Source organism: Triturus cristatus, chromosome 7 (genome assembly GCF_964204655.1).
Source record: "Triturus cristatus chromosome 7, aTriCri1.1, whole genome shotgun sequence".
Lineage (NCBI taxonomy): Eukaryota > Metazoa > Chordata > Amphibia > Caudata > Salamandridae > Triturus > Triturus cristatus.
The window spans coordinates 421,806,330-421,827,866 of NC_140590.1; the positions used below are offsets into that span (position 1 = coordinate 421,806,330).

The following is a 21,537-nucleotide window of genomic DNA, read 5'->3' on the forward strand; positions in this document are numbered from 1 at the left end:
AACAGATACAAGTAAAATACAATCTGTTTCAGATGTTCGTAGTCTTTTGGATGTGTGTTCTGGTTCTACACAATTTTCACAAAATATCCAACAAGATGCTCAGGAATTTTTTATGTATATGCTTACCATTTTTGAAAATAAAGGTGTAGAAATAGAAAATATTTTTGCCCTTTCTTACAAATGGGAACATCATTAAGAAAATTCCATTTATACATGTAGCACCAATGTAGACACTGAGAGATTTCTGTATTTAACATTACTAGACTGTAAATCAGTGTCTTTCACTAAATTAGTTAAAGGTGCAAATCAAAACATGGAGTGTTGCCAATGTAAATTAGAAATGTTATCCACATTATTCTTAACAAAATATAGAAAATACATAATTTTAATGATGTAACGTTGTACAGCTGACGGAAGAAAATTGGATACTTTAATAAAGCAATTTGTAGCAGCACAACTATTAACATCAGGAAGGACTTTTGTAGCAATTGCAATAATTTTCCATGATGGTCCTTCCACCACATCTGGACATTACACTGCCTATCTAAAATGTGACAAAGGCTGGACACTTTGTAATGATTCCCAGTTGGTTTTTAAACAACGTTTGCCTAGGGAATTACAAGATTCCTACCTAATATTTTTAAAGTCAAAGTTTTAGGAAGATAATTCATTCTCTGAGTAATTTATTATTATAATTGAATAGGACTACCATTGGACAATTTACATAAAGAAGGAGTGCAAAAATACCATTTGGCCTCAAGGAAAGGTATATTTTTGAATTATGGACTTTTTGGTGGTCATTGATTCGGTGAATAATTTAAAGCGGCAATATTTACAGTTTTATAAGTTAAAGTTATAACATTTTGTAAGTTGTAAGCATTTCATATATGTGTGATTTGTATTGTCTGGTATTTTACTGAGAATAGCATGTTGGTTTTGTTTTAACAATCTTTCTGATTGTTTTTTTTTTGCCCGCTGTTAAGTGATGAGTACGATTGAAATCACTATTTCTAGTGAAATTCAATATGTTCTGAGAAAAGCAAAAAAGGCAAACAAATTACTTTTTGGAAATTATGCTGTGTTGTAAAAAATGTATTATTACATGTTATAATTTTATTTTTATTTTCTTTCACAGATCCAAATTTTAAAATAAGCAATTTATATCAATTTAGATTGCAATGAAAAATCTGAAAAAAATGTATACCATTTTTTATTCCTATTACTGTGAAGCTAAGTCTGAATATGCAGAATGAGGAGGTCTGCAAGAAGCTACAAAGTTGAAACACGTTTCTAAAAACACTCTGTTTATACCTATGTAGTTTTGAAATCTGACCATAATCAAATATCATGTGACCTGCAAAAAAAGAGATTTGAGAGGTTCGTAATATTTCCCATTGTCCCTATTGAAGGACCACAATCATTTCAATCATTCTTTTTTGAACATCTTTGCAGACAAAACTCTGTGCTTACCTTCTATCATTCGCAAGGAGTTTTAAAACCGGAAATATGTCACTTTTTGTAACATAGTTATTGTGCAAGACACTCTTTCATATTTACAAAGAGAGGAAATGGCACTCTGTGCACTTTTTCTACTCCATATAAATACAACCTCATCATGCACACCACTTTGCGTTGAAAGGGTGTTCTATAAGTGTTGTTGTGCATGATTGCACTGAATACTCATAGAACAAGACACATCTCTAGATTTATCAGAAATTATAAATCTCGATATGTGTGTGAATGCTGCACCATTCTAACATTGGTGTAGGAAAGCACAACAAGGTGAATTGTTTTCATTTCTCCACATTTTTATATCTTCAATGCATGCTAAAATGTTCAGCATACATTGAAGGAGAAAAATGCATTTTCCCATTGTTTTTGTGCAGGAAGGTGTGTCTCCCTGCAGAAAAACAAACAGCACATGACACAGATATCCTTGCACTATGGTGCAAGGGTGCCTGTGTCACCACATGGCTGCAGTTTAAGCAGCCGTGCAGAGAGAAGCATAGATTTGCAACATATTTATGTACATATGTTGCATCCCTGTGCTTCGGAAGTACTACAGCACACTGCAGTTAAAGAGGTTACTGTGTGATGCTGCAGCACTTCCTCTTAGTTCTGCACTTATACATTCATCATACGCTACTAATGCATTCATTCAGTCAATTACGTACTACACATACATTCATCTAAACTTTCACACACTAACAAAGAAATTTAGCTCTTTTTTTAAACCAGGAAAGTTAGTTCTTAGAAGAACTTTTTTTTTCTTCTTTCTTCTTTTATATTTTTTTTTGGTTTTTCCAACAATTTTGTGATATTTTTTGTTTTTTCTTGAAAAACAAAAACAAAAAGCAAAACAGGAGGAACAAAACAATGAACAATGAACTTAAAAAAATAAATAAACTAGCAATGGTGACTTTTTACCGGCGGCAGATCAGATCGATCGACTGCTCCCCGTAGCACAAATTCGCATTGCACTTAGTGCAGAGCACTTTTAAAAATTGAAATTGAGGACGGATGTCGAAGTTTTGGGCTGACGGATGCACTCATGAAGTGCTCGGCTGCGATGAGGTGGAAGGCGCAGGAGCAGGAGTGTCTCTCATCCGTCGGAATTCTTCTCGTGCAAGATTGTTAGGATGAAGGGTCCCTTGGTGCTTCATCATACTAGCCATCCCGCACGAGTATTTCTTGTTAGGATCCCCTCGAGACAGCACTCTTTTGCAAATCTTGCACGTGACCAAGGTGGCATTGGTCTTCGTTTGCCCCTCAGGAAAAGTAACAAATTTCCAGACCACTGATGAAAAACGTGGTGTGCGTGCTGGCTCCTCCAAAAATTCATCTTCAGATGTATGAGGAGATGCAGGTGATGCCTGCTGCCCTGAAGCCATTTTTAGGAGAAAACAGTTAGAGCTAAGTGTAAACTTAATCTAAAAAATCTTCTTCTCTGCAAAGAGATGCTCCTCCAAAGAAGGTGAAAGAAGAACGATTGAATTGGGTGGGGTCTTTCAATAGTTAGAACCCAAAGTGTAATGAACCAATCAAATCTCTTTTTTTGCAGGTCACATGGGATCCGCGCACCCTGCGCATACTCAGCACGCACACAGCACGCATCCACAAAATGGTAGGTACACCTTCCATCGAGGAAAATATTGTTGAGGCCCTGGACGCTTCCGTGCAGGAGTCAGTCAACAAGGCCCTGGAGAAGGCAGTTCCGGGAACTATGCAGCAGGCATTGGCGACTGCGTTGAAGCCTATTACTAGGCAATTGGAGAGGTTCGCGAAGCATCCTGGCTTCATTACCCCAGCTGAAGCTCCGGCAGAAGAGCCACGGCCTAAGTCCTGGCCTCATTCTGCCTCTTACTCGTCACTTCCGCGTCCTGAGACGGAGAGAGAGAAGGTTCAGGATACCGACTCGGAACCTGGTTCCACCTCATCAGACACCCCAGATGATTCCCCTCCCAAGAAAAAATCTCGGAAGGCTAAGAATGTGGAGACTCCACAGACGGCCCCTACGCCTTTCACCTTCAACCCCTCGGATATGGTTCACCCTAGGTCCTCTGATTGGTTGCCTGTCCCGGAGGTGGCAGCGTACCTACATGAGAATCTGCGCAAAGGTTTTGACAAGGAAGTGCGCAACAGACTGCGGTCTGAATGTCCCCGACCGGATCTTTCGGACAAGGTGGCGGAAACGCCAGAAATTGACCCCAGTCTGCTAACTTAAAAAGTTTGCCAAGGACCCCAAGAAGGGTATAGATCGCACCTGACGAGGGTGCCAGGACAAGCTTCTTGATGTGGTCGGTCCCCTGGCCAAGATATTGGAGATGGCTCTAGAGGCGCAGGAATCGGAAACCGCTATTGATTCCCATGTATTAGCGGGCTGGACCCAGTGGGCAATCTGCCTATTAGGTAATGCCAACTGCGCAATCTCCACGGACCGCAGGAAGTCCATCCTGATGCGCATGGACTCTAACATTACGGAGTTGGCGGCGGCGGAGCCTGGCCCATTGGCGGACGGAAACCTCTTCGGCGACCGCTTCGTCAAAGATGTGGCAAAATACGTGGGCACCTTCATGACCCTGGACAAAGCTCAGGCAGGAATCAAACGTGTATTCCAAGCTGGGGTTTTCAACAGGGCCGGACGAGGCCGGGGACGCTCGTTTGGCCGTCAATTTTCCCAAGGTCCTCAGCGAGGAGACTTCGGACGCGGCAGGGGAGAGTGGGACTCTACCCGCGGTGGCACCTTCTACCCCACCAGGCAACGCTTCAACAAGCGACGCTTTAACAAGGGATCCTATCGGGGAGGATTCCAGAACACCGAATCTTCAGGTGAGCACTTCAGACTTATTTCTCCTTCCATTGGGGGGACGTATTCAGCAGTTTTATCACAATTGGGTTCAACTATCACAGGACGCCTGGGTTTTGCAGACAGTTCAGGGGTTCCATCTAGAGTTCTTTCAGACTCCTTGTCAGGTTCATCGGCCCAGACAGCTTTCTTTTTCCCAACTAGAGTGCGATTTCTTAGATTCATAAACAGAAGGATTGCTGCAGAAACACACGATAACACCTTGCGATGAGGGCCCTCGCGGTTTCTGCAGCAATATTTTTCTGGTGCAGAAGAAAGGCGGTGGTTACAGGTTGGTACTCAATTTGAAGGATTTCAACCACTATATGACTTATAAGCACTTCAAGATGGAGGGCATCCATCTGCTGGCAGACCTATTGAAGCAGGGGGACTGGTTGGTCCATCTGGACCTGAAGGACGCCTGTTTGTCCGTTCCCATATATCGTCCCCATCGCAGATTCCTTCAATTTCAATGGCGGAACCGGTGGTAAGAATATTTGGTCCTTCCTTTCGGACTTTCCTCAGCACCGTGGTGCTTCACCAATGTTCTGAAACCTGTCGTAGCCTACCTCAGGGAACAAGGGGTTCGCATGATTGTCTACCTAGACGACATGCTCATCATGGCGCAGTCTCAGGCGTTGGCGGTCCAGCACTTGCGCATGACCATTCGTATCTTGCAAAACCTGGGGTTCATGATCAACTAACCAAAATCGGTTCTGTGTCCCACGCAGACGATAGATTTTCTGGGGTTCATCATAAACTCTCAGACGGCCCAGCTCAGTCTTCCAAATTCCAAGCTTCGGGATATCAAGAAGGAGCTTCGCTCCTTCCTGACCAAACAAATGGTTTCTCTCAGGGGAATTGCCCGGATAGTGGGACTTCTTGCGTCATCCATTCAAGTAATATTTCCGGGACCCCTACACTACAGGGCCCTTCAACGACTCAAAATTCAACACTTGCAGAAGGGTCTTTCATACACGGACGTAGTCCCTCTTTCCCAGGAAGTGAGGGAGGAGATGCAGTGGTGGTTGGCCCACGTCGAGGCGTGCAACGGCAGAGCGATTTTCGTCTCTCTACCGGAAGTGGTCATAGAATCCGACGCCAGCCGTTGGGGTTGGGGAGCGCGCTGTGGAAATATTTCCACAGGGGGACGTTGGTCCCTAGAAGAGTTAAATCTTCACATCAATTGTCTAGAACTCCTCGCAGGATCATTTGCGATTTGGACAGTATCTCCCAGGCAGGTCTCATGTTGCATCCTTCTTCGGATGGACAACATATCGGCGGTACGGTACATCAACAAACTGGGGGGCACGAGGTCCTCAATGTTGGTGGAGATAGCGAAGGCCTTTTGGCACTATTGCCTGAGTCCTCAGATTTCAGTCATAGCAGAATACATTCCGGGTCAGTCTAATGTGGTGGCGGATTGGAACTCACGCCACCTCAGGGACTACAGCTACTGGCAACTCCTCCCATGGGTGGTCCGGTGGTTGCAGGAGATATGGGGGTTTTGCGAGATCGACCCGTTTGCCTCCAGGCTGAACCGTCAAATGACAAAGTTTTTCAGCTGGAGGCCGGACCCATTGGCTCTGGCGACAGATGCCTTTGCACAGGAGTGGACTCAGAAGTTTAATTATGCGTTTCCACCCTTCATTCTCATTCCTCGCGTGTTCACTCAGGTGATGCACCAGAAAGCGGAAGTGATATTAGTGACTCCCTTGTGGAAGTCGCAGCCTTGGATCCCGTTGTTGCTGGAGGCGAGTTGCGACTTCCCCAGGAGGATCCCATGGTCCTCGACGATGCTCCAGGACCCTCATGGAGAGAAGCACCCGATGGTTCTATCGGGGCATCTGTCTCTGATGGCCTGGAGACTTTCAGCCAGCGTTGGCAAATGCCAGGATTTTCGGAACAAGCTTCAGGCTTTATCAACCAAGCGTGGGCCCCCTCTACCAGGAAGCGATATTCTTCAGCCTGGGGATGCTGTGTGGGTTGGTGCATGGGACAGCATGTGGATCCCGTGGGGGCAGAATTACCCTTTATTGTAAACTTCCTGTCCGAAAAAGCGTCGGAAGGTTTAGCGTATCGCTCTGTTAATAATTTCCGTTCCGCCATATCGACGGGCCACTCTAAGATCGAGGGCAAACCTGTCGGAATGCATCCTTTAATATGCAAACTGCTAAAGGGTATCAGAGTAGCTAATCCACCCAAACCAAAGTATTCTTCCTTGTGGGATGTCTCGCTGGTTCTGTCACTGTTTAACAGATGGCCCGACAACAATATGTTGTCCAGGAAACAATTATCAGCCAAACTGGCCATGTTGCTATGTCTAGCGGCTTGTAGACGTTCCTCGGATGTTAAGGCTCTTGATATTACAGGTAGAGTATTTACTCCGGAGGGAGTCTCGTTTAATATTACGTCTAGAACTAAAACCATGTCACACAGTGTGGATTATCATGCTTTTCCCGACAATGCTAAACTTTGTGTGGTCCAATGCCTTAAGGCTTATGAAGAATGTACCAGTCTACCAGGCCTGATGGTGTGGTACAATTGTTGATTGCTCTGCAGAAACCGTACAAACCTGTGACTGCGGCTACTATAGCCAGATGGCTAAAAAAATTTATGCAGGAGGCGGGTGTAGATACTCAGGTCTTTGGTGCACATTCTGTTCGAGGCGCTATGGCCTCTAAGACCTTCATGTTGGGTTCTACTGTACAGGATATCATGCATTCTGCAGATTGGTCATCTGAGGTAACATTTAAACAGTTTTATTATAAACCGGTGGGTGACATATCCTCTGTTGTTTTTAATCAGCATTAAACTAGCATAATACGAAGCCTCCGGTCCTGTAATAGAATAAAAAATTAGCTAGCATTCACGCCAAGAATTTTCAATTCTATTAAGGACACGGAGGCGAGGATTATCCCACCCGGTTAAATTACAGTATTGTAATTATTGCCCATCCGTTTTGTTATACTCTGATTATACAGAAGTTACGGGTTGTTCTATCTCTGTTTTTTCAGGATCCGAAAAGAAGATGGATTAGTCGTAATCCTGCTTGAAGTTGACGTTCTTCCCAGCCGGTCTGGTTTCTTCCACGTTGGAAGCTGTTGTTGAACTTTGTTATAATTATTGTACTTATTGTTCGGAGCAAAGAAAGAGGACTGGTTCCGGTATTACTGGCTCTTATGGGGCTCTGCAGGAAGTGATGTGGTGCATGCATCATGGGAAATGTAGTTTGTTTTGCATAAGAAAAGTTTTCATTGGCTGCTGTGAGTAGCAATAAATAAGAAAGAGAAGCATAATCCTCGCCTCCGTGTCCTTAGTAGAATTGAAAATTCTTGGCGCGAATGCTAGCTAATTTTTTACTCCTCTAGAGATCATCACACTTGGAAAGACTGAGTCTTGTTGGTAAGATAGGGGAGACCACAGGAATCAGTGCAAATACACCTGCCTAGACTATACTTTTGTTTGAAGTAAAGAGCTCTGCCACCATCTGCCAGACAGACTATTGGACTTAGGTGAACTGGCCATTTGAGTGTTGCAGAAAGAGCTCTGGAGTCAGCCCCTCTACAGATCAGCACACATGGCTGGGTTGACCCATTATGTTAGATGGAGAAAACTGCAGGTGTTCCCCACCTTTAGAGCAGTGCATTTGGTAGCAGTGAACCTTTGTCTAAATCAGAGACTGCTTGAAGCCAGCCTCTCTGCTCATCAGCGCACACAGCTAAATTGACACTTATTTGTGGGATGAAATAGATCACAGGGGGCAGCCTTTGTGCAGGCCAGTCCATTTGGCCAGAATTCCCCTTTGTTCAAGACAACAAGAGCTGTGGAGCAACCTTCTCTGCAATCAGCGTATAAGGCTTAACAATCCCTTTTTGTTGGATGCACATGACTAGACTGATCTTTGGTGTGAGACTGAAAGAGCTTTACGGTCAGGTCCTCGGCAGATAAGTGCCCATGGCTAGACTGACACCATTTCTGAGATGGCAAAGAACTCAAGAACTAGGCCATATGTTTTTTATACCTCAATTTAAGTGATCATGTTTCAGTTTGCTTAAATTAGATTTTTCCTCAGTATATAGACATTTGCATTACTGCATGAGCTTAAGTCAAAAACTTTATTAGATAACTTAACAAATTTACCTGACTAAATTGACGTCTGCTTGAGGTGTTGAGAATTTTTGAGGTAGCTCCTATCCAAATTAGCACACATGGCAAGCCTAACACTTGGTGAGATCAAGGACACAGCTGGCGCTAGCTGCTATGCAGACCATTGTACAAGCCAGGACTGACCCTTTGTATGTAGCAGAATGAGCTCTGGCACCACCTTATTTGCTGACCAGCAGGCATGGCAATATTGACCATTTGGGTAAAACACAGTAAAGCCAGGAGCAAGCCCCTCTGTAGACCAGTACATTTTTTTAGACTGAACATTTGTGCAAAGTAGACGTCTCTGAAGCCAGGTAACCGGCAGATGTGAGCACCAACTAAATTAGCCTTTTTTATGAGATGAGGAGACCACCTAAGCCAGCCCATCTGTATACTGTGTACATGGCTAGACATATCCTTGGTGTGAGACAGAAAGAAGCAATGTGAATGGCTGTGGCTATTCTGGTATTCCCTGTCTGAATTCATTCTTCACTCATAGGCTTCTCATTAGTGAAGTATATTTAGTGATCAATTTAAGATAGAACTATCTACACTTAATAATTTGAATCTATAGCAAACTCTTTGATTTTCCGGTGGGGTTATTCTTGTTTCTGCGCTTAAATCACATTGGTCCTGAGACTGGTCTATTGGATTGATGCCACTTGAGACCGAAACGTCAATGATAAGCCCATCTCTCTGTTCAATTTTTTATTTCACCATCAACGTTAAGTTTGTTCTCTATGGAAGATGAACAGTAATATTGATCCTCTGGAGAGTAGGTTTATTGTACATTGATAGATGGAATCATGGAACGTGTAGTACAATTCATATAGTGCATTGCCAATGTATGTTTGGATAATATTTGTATTTGAACCCCTGCCTTATTTGTCAGCACATTTTATATATGATTTTTTCAATGTATGTGCCTGCCGTATATATTTTAATTTTGTGTTGGTTCAACTCCATTCACAATACCTCTGAAAATGACAGATTTTGATTGTAGATGTCGCTGATTGGGCATCCAAAGCATTTGTATGTCTTGTATCCATACCTATGTGTTCCTATTGTCAGAATTGTACTTTTTTTGTGTTAGCCAGTCTAGCACAGCATCACCACAGTGGCAACGAGGAACAGCCGGCCCCACTTCACTCACCTCACAGATTCCTTCCGTCAACATGAGGAACATACAAGTCCCCCCCCATTGAACAGTATTGCTGCAACAGCTCACAGTCCCCCCACCTTCTCTGGGCAGTTCAGCCATCTTCTCGTAGCACCTGCCTCTCAGCTGCCTCTACAAGAGATAGCCGCCGCCTTTCCCTGCCACTCCCCACTCTCCAAGAGTCATAACTGACAACAAGCCACTCATACCACTATTTGCATGCATGCAGGCACTGCACGGCATTTCCCTCCCCACATGGACAAGTGGGCCCTTCAGCTTCAATAATACCAACTGACAGTGAGCTACAAACCTGGATGTGGCAATCCTGCGGACTACCTCTATAGGCTTCGAAGGCAGGCAGCGATTCCCAAAATCCTCTAGCTGATGCAGACAAATTTGTCTGCTCATGAGCAGTGGGCGTGCCAGAAAACGCCGATGCAACAGCCTGAAATCCATGCCTCCAAATGACTTCGGAAGCGACCAAGTCTGGCAGGGGAAAGGATTTTCGCTGAGATGTAGGGAACTATGACGATTTCCTACAATGAGACCTCTTCGCTCTGTGGCACATCTGGCATGAACTTGGTGCCACTGGGAAATAAATCCTCCTGAGGTTGCTCAATGTTCATCTTTAATCTCTCATCTGCTGCTAACAGTCACACTTGCTCTCGCCCACAGAGCCCCAGGGGTTGACCACAACAAAAAGCACACCTGTGCCAGGAAGTCTGGTTTACCGGTCTGGATTTAGAGGTTGATGACATGGTTGCCTGGTGCCATTGGTGCCAAGTGTGCAAGACCGTGATTGGCCTCCTATAGTCACCATGACATCACCAGCGATAGTCCCTGGTGCCTCATTCTGGAAGTGCTGTCAAGTACGACTTTCAACCACATGCTAAAGTGCTTCGACAAAATCTTTGCAATGTCTGGAGTCCTAACTACCCTCAAGAGCAACAATGGCCTACGGTTTAGAGCCAAGATTTTAAAGAGTTCATGCAGTCTATCGCCATAGCTCAAAAGAAAATCAACCCCACTGACCCAGGCCAAGGGGGAGGTTGGCAAACATTATGCACACACTTAAGAAGACGATCCACATTGAGTGAGAACAATAAGCAGAAGTGGAGGACTTCCTCCACAAAGCCTTGTGTGTGTATAAATGCACCCCGCATGGCACCACCCGACGGCAACTGATGACGTTCTATTTGGAAGAGCTGTAAGAGACCCACAACAGCTAAAATGTAAACTCAATCTGAAAAGCCCGACATGCAGAAATCTGCATATGAGACTGGGTGCTTTTGTGCAACCGGCACCCATGGGAGAGGTTTCAACCCCCTTTTAAAGCATGCGCTTTACAATTTGTTGACAGGAAAGGCACAAGGGTGACGGCAAAGGGCAATCATGACTGTATCACAAAAAAGATATAAGCATTTACCAAGTGGCACGAGCAGTCATGAGGCATGTCAGAAATGAAGCCTCCAAACATCTCTCTGGGAGAGTGGGAGGAGGAGCATGAGACTGGCCAACAGTATGGCACTGAAGTACCTTAAATCTCACAATCAAAGATGACTCAGCATTGTCTGGAAGAAACAATGCTGCAGCAAGCACTGGTACTGCACATCACACTGAGTAACACGTCGAGGGCACCCACACCAACTAAGACCTCACATCAAGAAACCCAAGAGACTGGAAGAATCTATCTGTAAGTGAGTCCGGATGGTCTGGAAGCTGCTGCAACAGAACTCTCGGGATGATGTTATAACTTGGTATGCAATCTGTTACTATTTGAAGGTTTTTGAGAAATGTAGTATGCCACAGGGTCACATCATGTGGCGTCACACCGACATGCACGCATGCCCTTACCTAGTACTGAGGTCAAGAGCGACACAATAAAAATGAGAAGGCCTCATCTGTGCACTCAAGGCCTCATTTACGAGGTTTTGGAGCAGGCAGCACCGTGCAAAATGTTACTGTGCTGCCCTGAGTCAAAAGAAAAGGGCAGGAATGCACTGTATCTTTGAGATACGGGGCATTCCTGGCCTTTTCCCCTGCGCTGGTGCACAATAGGCTACCATGCACCAACGCAGACACCCTTGCACCGTAGTGCAATGGTGCCTACGTTGTAGGTGTTTTTGTGCGGGAAGGGACACCTTCCTGCACAAAAATAATCAGTAAGAATGTTTTTGGCTCCTTCTATGTGTACTGCAGAACTAAGCCTGCTTAGAAAGAGCATAAAATGAGAACTAAAAGTATTTCTCCTTGTTGCACCACCCTTATGCCTCCCCTGGAAGGCAAGCGTTTTAGGCGTTGCCTCAGATTTACGATTCCTTGTAAAACCGAGGCCAGGCCAGGCCTTAGGGCAGTGCGACTGGTGAAGCTGCACTGGGCACTGACCTGTGAAGGGGGCGCTGACCTCAAAGGGGGCGTTGTGTGAGCAGTAACTTATGATTGGAGAGATGAGGGGCACTTTTGCCTGGTGGTAGTGACAGAATTCGAGTAGGCGGTCATATGGTGTGGGCGCACCAAAAAGGATTGTAGCACCGGGTGCCACCAATGCTAAAGCCGGCCCTGCCCGGGGCAGTGTCAAAAAGCCATGGGTGTTGCTGGAAACACCCAAAGCAACACCCATTGCATGCCCCTTAATTGGAGAACACAGCATTAAAGGGAACGCTAGTGAGAAGGCCACATTAAGCCACACAAAGTTGTTTTGCGCTACCTTATCAATATGGAGCAATACACAGCGCCACCGAAGCGTTACAAAAAGTAACACACCGGTTGCCAGGGGCTTTGTAAATATGCCCATCAGTGCACAAAGAGTCGAAAGACTTCCGAAAAACTGTGGGTTTTATTTACAAGCTCCTTGCACCGCCGGTACGTCACTTTTTCCCATTATTAAAGTGACGCACCAGCGGTGCAAGGGGCTTGTAAATAAGCCCCTGTGTCTCCTTCTGCTGCTGCTGCTGCAGCTGTAGTGCGGCATCATGACAAGGGCCATATGAAGCTTGATGGAGCAATCCGGCAAGGGTGTGCTGATGAGGAACTCTTGAAGCTACAACAGCTCACCTTACTGTAACATTTACGTTCCCTGTTTATTTTTTCTAACACCATACATTTGACGTTCACTTCTAGCAAAGGAGTAGCCAAAGTTCTAATGAAAATGAATGGAAGGGACATACCTCTTGAAAGAAGGACCGTTTCCAGTCCTGGAACTAGCACATTTCCAACTGGGTCTTTAAGCATCTTAAGAACAATATCTTCAATTAAAAAAAAAAGACGTTAAATAATTAGTTGAAAAATATTAGCATATTTATTAAAACCACATTAAACTTCAATAGCCAATGCTACCCGTGATCAGAAAGAAAGAGAAGGAAAAAAAACAGATTAAGCATGAAAATAGAATTAGACAAAAAGACACATAAAAATGTAAATGTGGAGGGTATTAAAAGAAGAAAAAGATGGAAAAGTGACAAAAGAAACCAATCTGCACGTTCGACATGTAGTGTATGGTTTTTTTGCGGGAAAACTAGTTGCTATAGATTGCTAGTTATCTCCTCTCACTTCTAAATGAATGCCCAAATATTTGTGTGCATTTAAGTTGTTTATTTCATATCTCATACTCTATAGCTCCCATCGCTGCCTCCGTGGCATGTTGCTGTTTTGAGGGTATTCTGCCCATTTTGGCAGCGATTATGCTGGTTTCTGAATATGCTCTACCAAAATAGGAAAAGTAGCATAGCACCAAAATGCCGCACCAGCGGCAGAAGTCATCATCCTAAATAATCCATCCTCTTCCCTGCATTGCCTAACTCAAGATTTATAAGGCCACTCGAAGCCACGCAATGTGGCTTTGCATGTCTCCATAAATCTGACCAATTTGTATGGTGCAAACGTAATGCAAGGCACTCATAAATATGCCCGAATCAGTGACATTGAAACCCAAAGCTGACATACTATATAGCCAATGAGTTGCATGCATCATTTCTGTCTGACGTCTTGTTCTATTGAGCATCAACGGGCCCTTGTAAACTATAGGACCACTGAAATTAAAAATATAATAACTATAAAACATTCAGGGTTATATAATGTTCTCAAAGGGTACTCTCTTTGGTATACTTATTGTAACATATTTGAATGCCTTTATCTTACCTGTAACTAAAACCCTTATCCTTCTTGGAATGTATGCCACTGTATGGGCATTCAGTTTATTGAGTGTCATTTACTGGGTCATTGTTAATACACTGTGTAAATATTTTTAGTGTCTATTTAGGGAAGAGAAGAGTTGAGTGGAGAGGGATGGGGAAAGCCATCAATAGGGATAGTGATTTTGGGAAGGTGAATCAGGTGCACTTTTGGGTCTAGGGTGCAGTGAATCCTATATTAGGAGTGCAGATGGGATAGGTAAAATTGCTTTCAGCCTGGGCTACACTCTCTGGTCAGTGGGCAGTGTGGGACCAGGTTAGGAACTGCTACAATGTAGAGACAGATAGTATGGGTCACTAACGAAGAGTTGCCCGCCAAGAGTGCAAATGTCTAAGGCAGTCAGTAGTGTGGAGGAGAATGATGGCAAGCAAGATGAAGGAGAGTTATCAGGAGTAACTTTTGACAGTTCCAGAAGAAGCTTGGTCCAGGTTTGTCCGGTAGACCAGTGCCATGGTGTTTAATTAAACTTAAACTGTTCCGTTATGAAAAAGGAGAGTGATTGGGCACAAACAGCTGGTTGGTACTCAGAATTATTCTTAATGGATGCCTGCTGCAGCAGCGGAGTCAGGAAGGACAGGGCTTTATGAGTCAGGTGGCAGATGGCTTAGATGATGATGAAGATCTAAGACAATGCTGACTGTCTGGATCATGGAGAATTTCTTCTACTACACCGGAGTGCCCACATCTGGCAACAGGTGTCAACCCATCCTGAGGCCTATGGCTGTTATAGTCAAATTCTGCACCAGGTCGATGTGTGGGACACTTGGCTCTGGCGTGTTAATAGGGGTGTCTTTGGGTGTGTGAGCCTTGTTTCAATGGTTGTCCGTGAATGTTGGGGACAGTTTATCCCCATAATTTGGGCTTTTTGTAAAATGAACTGAGGAGTAATTTGATGTGGCACCAGCTCGTGGACAGCGGGCTCATGAGACGATAAGAACGTGGGCAACAGTAACAAGGACAAGGGCAATGTGTGCATAAAATACGGTGCATGGCATCGATTATGTGCTAGAAGCAGGTGCATTTTGCAAGCAATGGAAGCCCTGTTGTTAGGTCACTATATTATGTTCTAGATACCAGAATGCATTGAATACTGAAATAGCAGCAGGAGTGGCATGTATTCCCAATATAAATAAAACAATGTAGAAATACCTAGAACAAACTCAAAAAGTTCTGGAATGCTTGCAATTGCACTTCCCCACAGAGCTGAAAGACATAAAGAAAATACAATTTCAGGGCTGAATTTACAATGACATAGTGAAATAGGTGGAGCGGTGTACACAATGTTTTAAAATGGATATGAACATATGAGGGAAGAGCAGCGTACAGACAAAATAATGGACACAAATCTGGATACTTGTTGACTCTACTCTAGTCAAAGTCTAGTGGTTTTTAATGTTCTGTTTTTTGGCTCGATTGGCACATAGAGCCATCATGAAAATGCCATTGTTTTTTAATCTGTGGGGGCGCCTCCCAGGACCCCCAAACCCCAGGACTGCCATCACCTAGGGCTTTTCATAAATATGCACATGTGGCTAGCGCCTGCCATACCAAACTCTACTTTGCCTCATTGAAGCGAGAGCAGGGAAACCTGGTCTTGCTTCAATGAAGCAAAGCAGGATTGCTTTTGAGCAAGGGGAGCTGCATGTTAGCAGCTCCCCTTGCTCAAAAGCAATGCCAGCTCCTACAGGAGATGGGGAGCCGGCAGGACCATGGGGGCATTGGAGCCCCCCCACGGTCCCCAACAGAATGGCCAGGCCTTGGGGGATGGGATCCCCTGAGCCAGAATTGGCCCGGGAGTGGGACCACACGGTATTGTATTTGTTTTCCCCTGTGGAAAACAAATACAATAAAAATATGGTAAGGCCGGCCCCAGGGGATGGGGTCCCCGGGCCATAATTGGCCTGAGGAGGGGGGCCACGCTGCCCCCTCTAAAGAAATAAATAAAAAATAAAAAACGACTGGCCATGCCCCAGGGGATGGGGTGCCCAGGTTAAAATTGGCATCGGGAGGGGGGCCACGCGGACCACTTCCCGATTAAAAAAAAAATATACAAATGGGTCAGGCCCTGTGGGATGGGGTCCCCAGGGCCCCTAAATTGTAAAATAGGGGGGCTACACAGTCCCCCTTGTAAGAATTTTGTTTTTTTTAGAAGCCAGCATCTAGCCGAAGGCCATGTCCCCTTTCTCCACCACACAGCAAACACACCCCCTGGCGTGTTTTTAGTTGGGGAATTAAATCCTCTTAAATATTTATGGTCCTTGGGGGCCAACTAGCCCACCAGGTACCTCCAGTTTGTGCCACAGCGCTGCATTGCAAAGAGGTGGTCTGAGGCCATGCCCCTTTTTACACCACTTTGCAACGTAGCTCTGTGGCACAAACTGGAGGTATCTGGTGGGCTAGTTGGCCCCCTGGGACCCTTCGGATTCAAGAGGAATTAATCCCCCAACTTACAACATGCCAGGGGGCGCGTTTGGACAGTGGTGCAGGGAGGGGGTCGCGCCTGATATAACAAGTGTGCAAACACACCCCCTGCCTTGTTGTATATTTGGGGATTAAGTCCACTTCAATCCTGAGGGTCCCTGGGGGCCAACTAGCCCACCAGGCACCTCTAGTAGGGACCACAGAGCTGTTTTGCAGAGAGGTGTAAAAAATGGCATGGCCTCGGACCACCTCTCTGCAACGCAGCTCTGTGGCACAAACTGGAGGTATATGGTGGGCTAGTTAGCCCCCAGGGACCCTGAGGATTCAAGAGGACTTAATTGCCCAAGTTACAATGCGCCAGGGAACTCGTTTGCACAGTGGTGCAGGCAGGTAGTGGGGCCTGATATAACAAGTGTGTAAACAGCCCCCTGGTGTGTTGTAAATTGGGGGATTAAGTCCCCTTGAATCCTGAGGGTCCCTGGGGGCCAACTAGCCTCTCTGCAGCACAGCTCTTTGGCACATACTGGAGGTACCTAGGGGGCTAGTTGGCCCTCAGTGACCCTCAGGATTCAAGGGGACTTAATAGGGACGTTATAGTTAGAAATTAGCTTTTAAAAAAACCTTAGAAATTCACTGAAAAATCCGTAGGTTTTAGGTACGTTATAGTGAGAGATTAGCATTTAAAAAACCTTTGAAATTCACTGAAAAAACCATAGGTTTCAGGGATGTTATAGTTCGAAATAAGCATTAAAAACCTTAGAAATTCACTGAAAAAACCACAGGTTTCAGGGACGTTATAGTTAGTTGGACATTTCACTCACACAAAACCAATGCAATTCGGCCGTTATAGTTAATTCAGCTAACTATAACTCGCACCCCACAATCCACTGCTGATGACATCACATATTACATCACTAATGACATGGTCAGTGACATCACTGATGACATCTCAAATGACATCACTGATGACATCACTGATGACATCATCCACGTGATAATTTGATGCATCTTCTCACACCCTCATATAACATTTGAAACGCCCACTTTAAATTACAGAAACCATAGACAACAGCAATAACTACATACTCACTCACTGATTCATAGGTCTACACACCCATCCACTCATTCACCCATATAGTCACAAATACTTTCAGTCACTCATCTGTACAGGACTATCATATGCACTAATACACCTATATAGACACTCACACACTGTCACTCATTCACAGAGTTACTCACACACCTAGTCAGTCTTGCAAAGAATGAATCAAACTCCCATTTACTCACCTATTCAGTTATACACACATCACCTCACTTACTTATACAGATACTAACACATATGTATGCTCTTATGCAATCACTAATTCAAGCACTCACTCATCCATACAGTCACTCTCACAATCACTCACTCTCACATATAGTCATTTATATACTCCAACACACACATATACTGCCTTTCACATATGTAGTTACTCACACATGTACCACTAAGACATCCATGAACTCACCAACACACCCATTCACACTCACCCACCCATATAGTCCATGCACCCGGTGAATCACCCACTCACACATCTATGCACAGTCACACCCCCCCACCCATACAAACACTCAGGCACCCATACAGATATTCAGACAACCAATCAATAACCCATATAGACACTCATGTAGCTATTCACCAACCCATGCAGCCACTTACACACCAACAGACAGACTGATACAGAAATTCACACAGTTTAGTCACTAACCCATGCATTCAATAAGATTCGTTTAATCACTCACTTAAAGAGTCAGTCACGTTTCTACTAAATCATTTATTCAAACACTCATACACCCACTCATTCTTCAATACACCTTGGTCTATATAAATGAAACATATTTAAAATTTGCAGAAACACACAGTCACTGGGTGATATCATCCGTAATGTCATCAGTGATGTACCTGGCCATGTCATGAGTGATGTAATATGTGACGTCATCAGCAGTGCATTGCGGGGGCACGAGTTATAGTGCGGCTCTCCTGGACCATGCATCATCGCTAGCTGTGCACACGCGGAATGCTTCTGATGCCCCTACTTCAATGCACCACCACTCATGGACCCTTCATGATAGAATCTTTTGTGTATGATTTCATATCTGCTTCCCCTACCTCAGTGTACCACAAGTCATGGACCCTTTACGATAGAATCTTTTGTGTATTATTTCACATCTGGTGCCCCTACCTTAGTGCAGCACAAGTCATGGACCCTTTATGATTGAATATCTGTGTGTGATCCGATGATTACTGTTGTACTTGTTGCCAGCACCAACCATTCCCTGAGGGCTGGCTTACACTCACCCCACATGCATATAGCACAGACATCACTGGACATGTGACCCTGGTAATAAAAAGGGACCGAGAGCATGTGCCCGTACCCAATTGCACTATCTATCTAACTGTGTCTGTGTGTTCATTATGTATGCATGATGTGCCCCTGGGCCTTACCACATTACATTCTGCTGTGGACAGTGCTCACAACCTCTGGCAGTGGGGAAAACTTTGGTTATGTAACTTTGTCTCGGTCATTGTATAAGTACATAGGTAGAGACTGGATCATTAGTGTACTGCAAGGAGAGTGTATAGTAAATTTATAAGTGCTTCGGAATTGGCAGGTTGATTGGATAAGTACATATGTTGGCAGAGCCTAACCCCCGAGCACGAGCTTGGCTCTAATTGGCTGCCCTCCATGTGCCAAAACAGAAATTTGGGCTTGGCATTGCCCTGTATTGCTACAGCTGCAACACTCCACTGAATGTGCAATAAACATTCATATCCACACAGATATGTCATGTGCACGATCTTTCATTTGTGGAAGTATGGGTGAATGTAGGGTCAGTGATTCCCCCTACCTTCCATGTTGGCTATGTTTTGGGACTTGGGTCACAGGGTGACACATTGGTGCTTGCGACCCAGGTGGTGGCAGCACTACAAGAGGGACACCCACATCAGATGATTCCTCATACAATCCAGGACGGAACCACACCCAGAGCTCCAGAGTCATTGTTCACAGCCTCACGCAGGACTGGCATACGCCAGGCCAGCCCACTACACTTACGCATACAGCGAGGGACAACAATGCTACATGGCCCAGATTTTCATTTTAGTGATCTGCTGCGCACAGGTCTAGTTGTCAGTACACCACAGCCACTCCCTGATGGTTGGTTTATACCCACACCACACCCATCAAGCACAGGCATTACAGGACACGTGACCCTGCCAATAAAAAAGACCTGGCGCACGTGCTCCACGCCATTTCCATTTCAGACTTGGTGGCACCGGATGCACTGCGGCCGGCACAGGAACACCGCCACGGGACAGTGACTTGCTGTGCACTCAGGTACGGGCACTGTAAGTGCTGAGCGGGTGTGCAGCCTGCGATGATGTCCCGTCCCAGCGGTCCAGACAGGTCAGGTTTTGTGTGCCCTGCTGGACTGCAGTGTAGGCCTGAGCCATCGAACAGTGGGGGCCTACCGCCACGTGGTGTTGCCTTACTGGTCACAGAGTTAGTGGCACCGCAAGGGCTGAGCAGGTGTGCAACCTGCGATGATGGCAGGTGCACTGGTATGTCCTCTGCCATCGTAAATTTAAGATGCAGCACCAAATGTGAGACCTAGTGGCCTGCGGAGCGGGGCTGCATGATGTGGACAGTGCCCTGTCTGTGGGCCCCGGGCTTGGGGCTTGCAGCAGCACGGGTGGGCCCTCTTTTCTACACGCAGGTGGCAGAAGTTGAGCAGTGAGGCCTGGGTGCGCAGGGGTGGGCAGACACCTCTGGGCGGTGGGAGTGGATTGGGTACAACAGCCTGGGTGTGCAGGGGCGGGCAGTCACCTCTGGGCGGTGGGAGTGGATGGTGTGCAGCAGCCTGGGTGCACACAGACACCTTTTGGTGGCAGGAGTGGATGGGGTGCAGCAGCCTGAGTGCACAGGGCCAGGCAGACACCTCTGAATGGTGGGAGTGGATGGGGTGCAGCAACCTGGGTGCGCAGGGGGTGATGACAATGATGAAGGCATGTGCAGTTGTATGTACTCTGCCATTACTAATTCTATACTATGTTTCAGATGAGTGAGCTTGAAGGCTGCAGTATGTCACAGCACATGGTTGGAGAGTGGAGACACACCGGTGGCGGAAACGTAAACTGTGACGTTTTTGTCCGCAGTGTCGGCACTCCCTCTCCCTCTCCATCTCTTCCTTTCTCTCTCACACTCTTTCTCTCTCTCTTCCTCTCGCTCTCACCCATTCTCTCTCCTTCTCTCTTTCACTCTCTCTGTCTTTCTCTCTGTCTTCCTCTCTCACTCTTTCTTTCTCTCTCTCTCTTTCACTCTCTCACTCTTTCTCTCTCTCTCCTTTGATGGGCACATGACGCACAATCATATGCTTTTTGTCTTGCAGGCTGTGATTCACAGATTGTAGAACCCCCCCATGGCACGTGCCTCCCGCCACGTGGCGATGACTTGAGTTCCACTGAGTTAGTGCCACCAGAGCTGAGCAGGTGTGAAGACTGCTATGATGCGTGGCCTTCATACACCATCCTGGCAATCAAGACCCGATTTCAATTGTGAGCTCGACTGGACCGCGTGTACACCATGGCTGAGGAGGTTGCTTCTGCATGTGGTGGGCCCTTTTGGACATACGCCGGTGGCGGAAGGGGAGCAGAGAGGCTTGTTTGCGCAGCGGCGGGCAGTCACCTCTGGGCGGTAGGAGGGGTTGAGGTACATCAGGCTGGGTGTGCAGGGGTGAGCAGACACATCTGTGGGGGAGTGGATGGGGTGCAGCAGCCTGGGTTGCCTGGGGCAGGATAGCGAGAAAGGCGCGTGCAGTTGTATGTACTCTGCCATTACAGATTCTATATTATGTTTCAGATGAGTAAGTTTGAGGGCTGCAGTATGTATCGGCTCGTGGTTGGAGACACACCGGTGGTGGAAAGGTGAGCTCTGCAGGTTTTGTCGGCACTCACTCTCCCTCTCCCTCTCCATCTCTTCCTTTCTCTCACACTCTTTCTCTCTCTCTTCATCTCTCTCTTTCACTTCTTCTTCCTCTCTCTCACATGGTTTCTCTCTTTCTCTCTCTTCTTCTCTCTCTCACTCATTCTCTCTCTTCCTCTCTCACTCACTCTCTCACTCTCTTTCTTTCTCTCTCTTCCTCTCTCTCACTCTTTCTCTCTCTCTCCGTTGATGGGAGCATGACTCACAATCTTATCTTGCTTTTTTTCTTGCAGGCTGTGATTCACAGATTG

At 45.7% G+C, this 21,537-nt stretch overlaps 1 protein-coding gene across 1 annotated transcript in view; it reads right to left on the reverse strand.

The window, feature by feature from the left end:
* LOC146809852 (cytosolic phospholipase A2 gamma-like) overlaps positions 1-21,537 on the reverse strand; it is a 680,097-nt gene that overhangs the window by 169,884 nt on the left and 488,676 nt on the right. Inside the window, exons 9-10 of the mRNA XM_085616716.1 lie at positions 14,994-15,047; positions 12,821-12,898 (exon numbers count right to left, since the gene is read on the reverse strand). Of these exons, the coding sequence (XP_085472842.1) occupies positions 12,821-12,898; positions 14,994-15,047 (132 nt within the window). The remainder of the gene's footprint in view (positions 1-12,820; positions 12,899-14,993; positions 15,048-21,537) is intronic.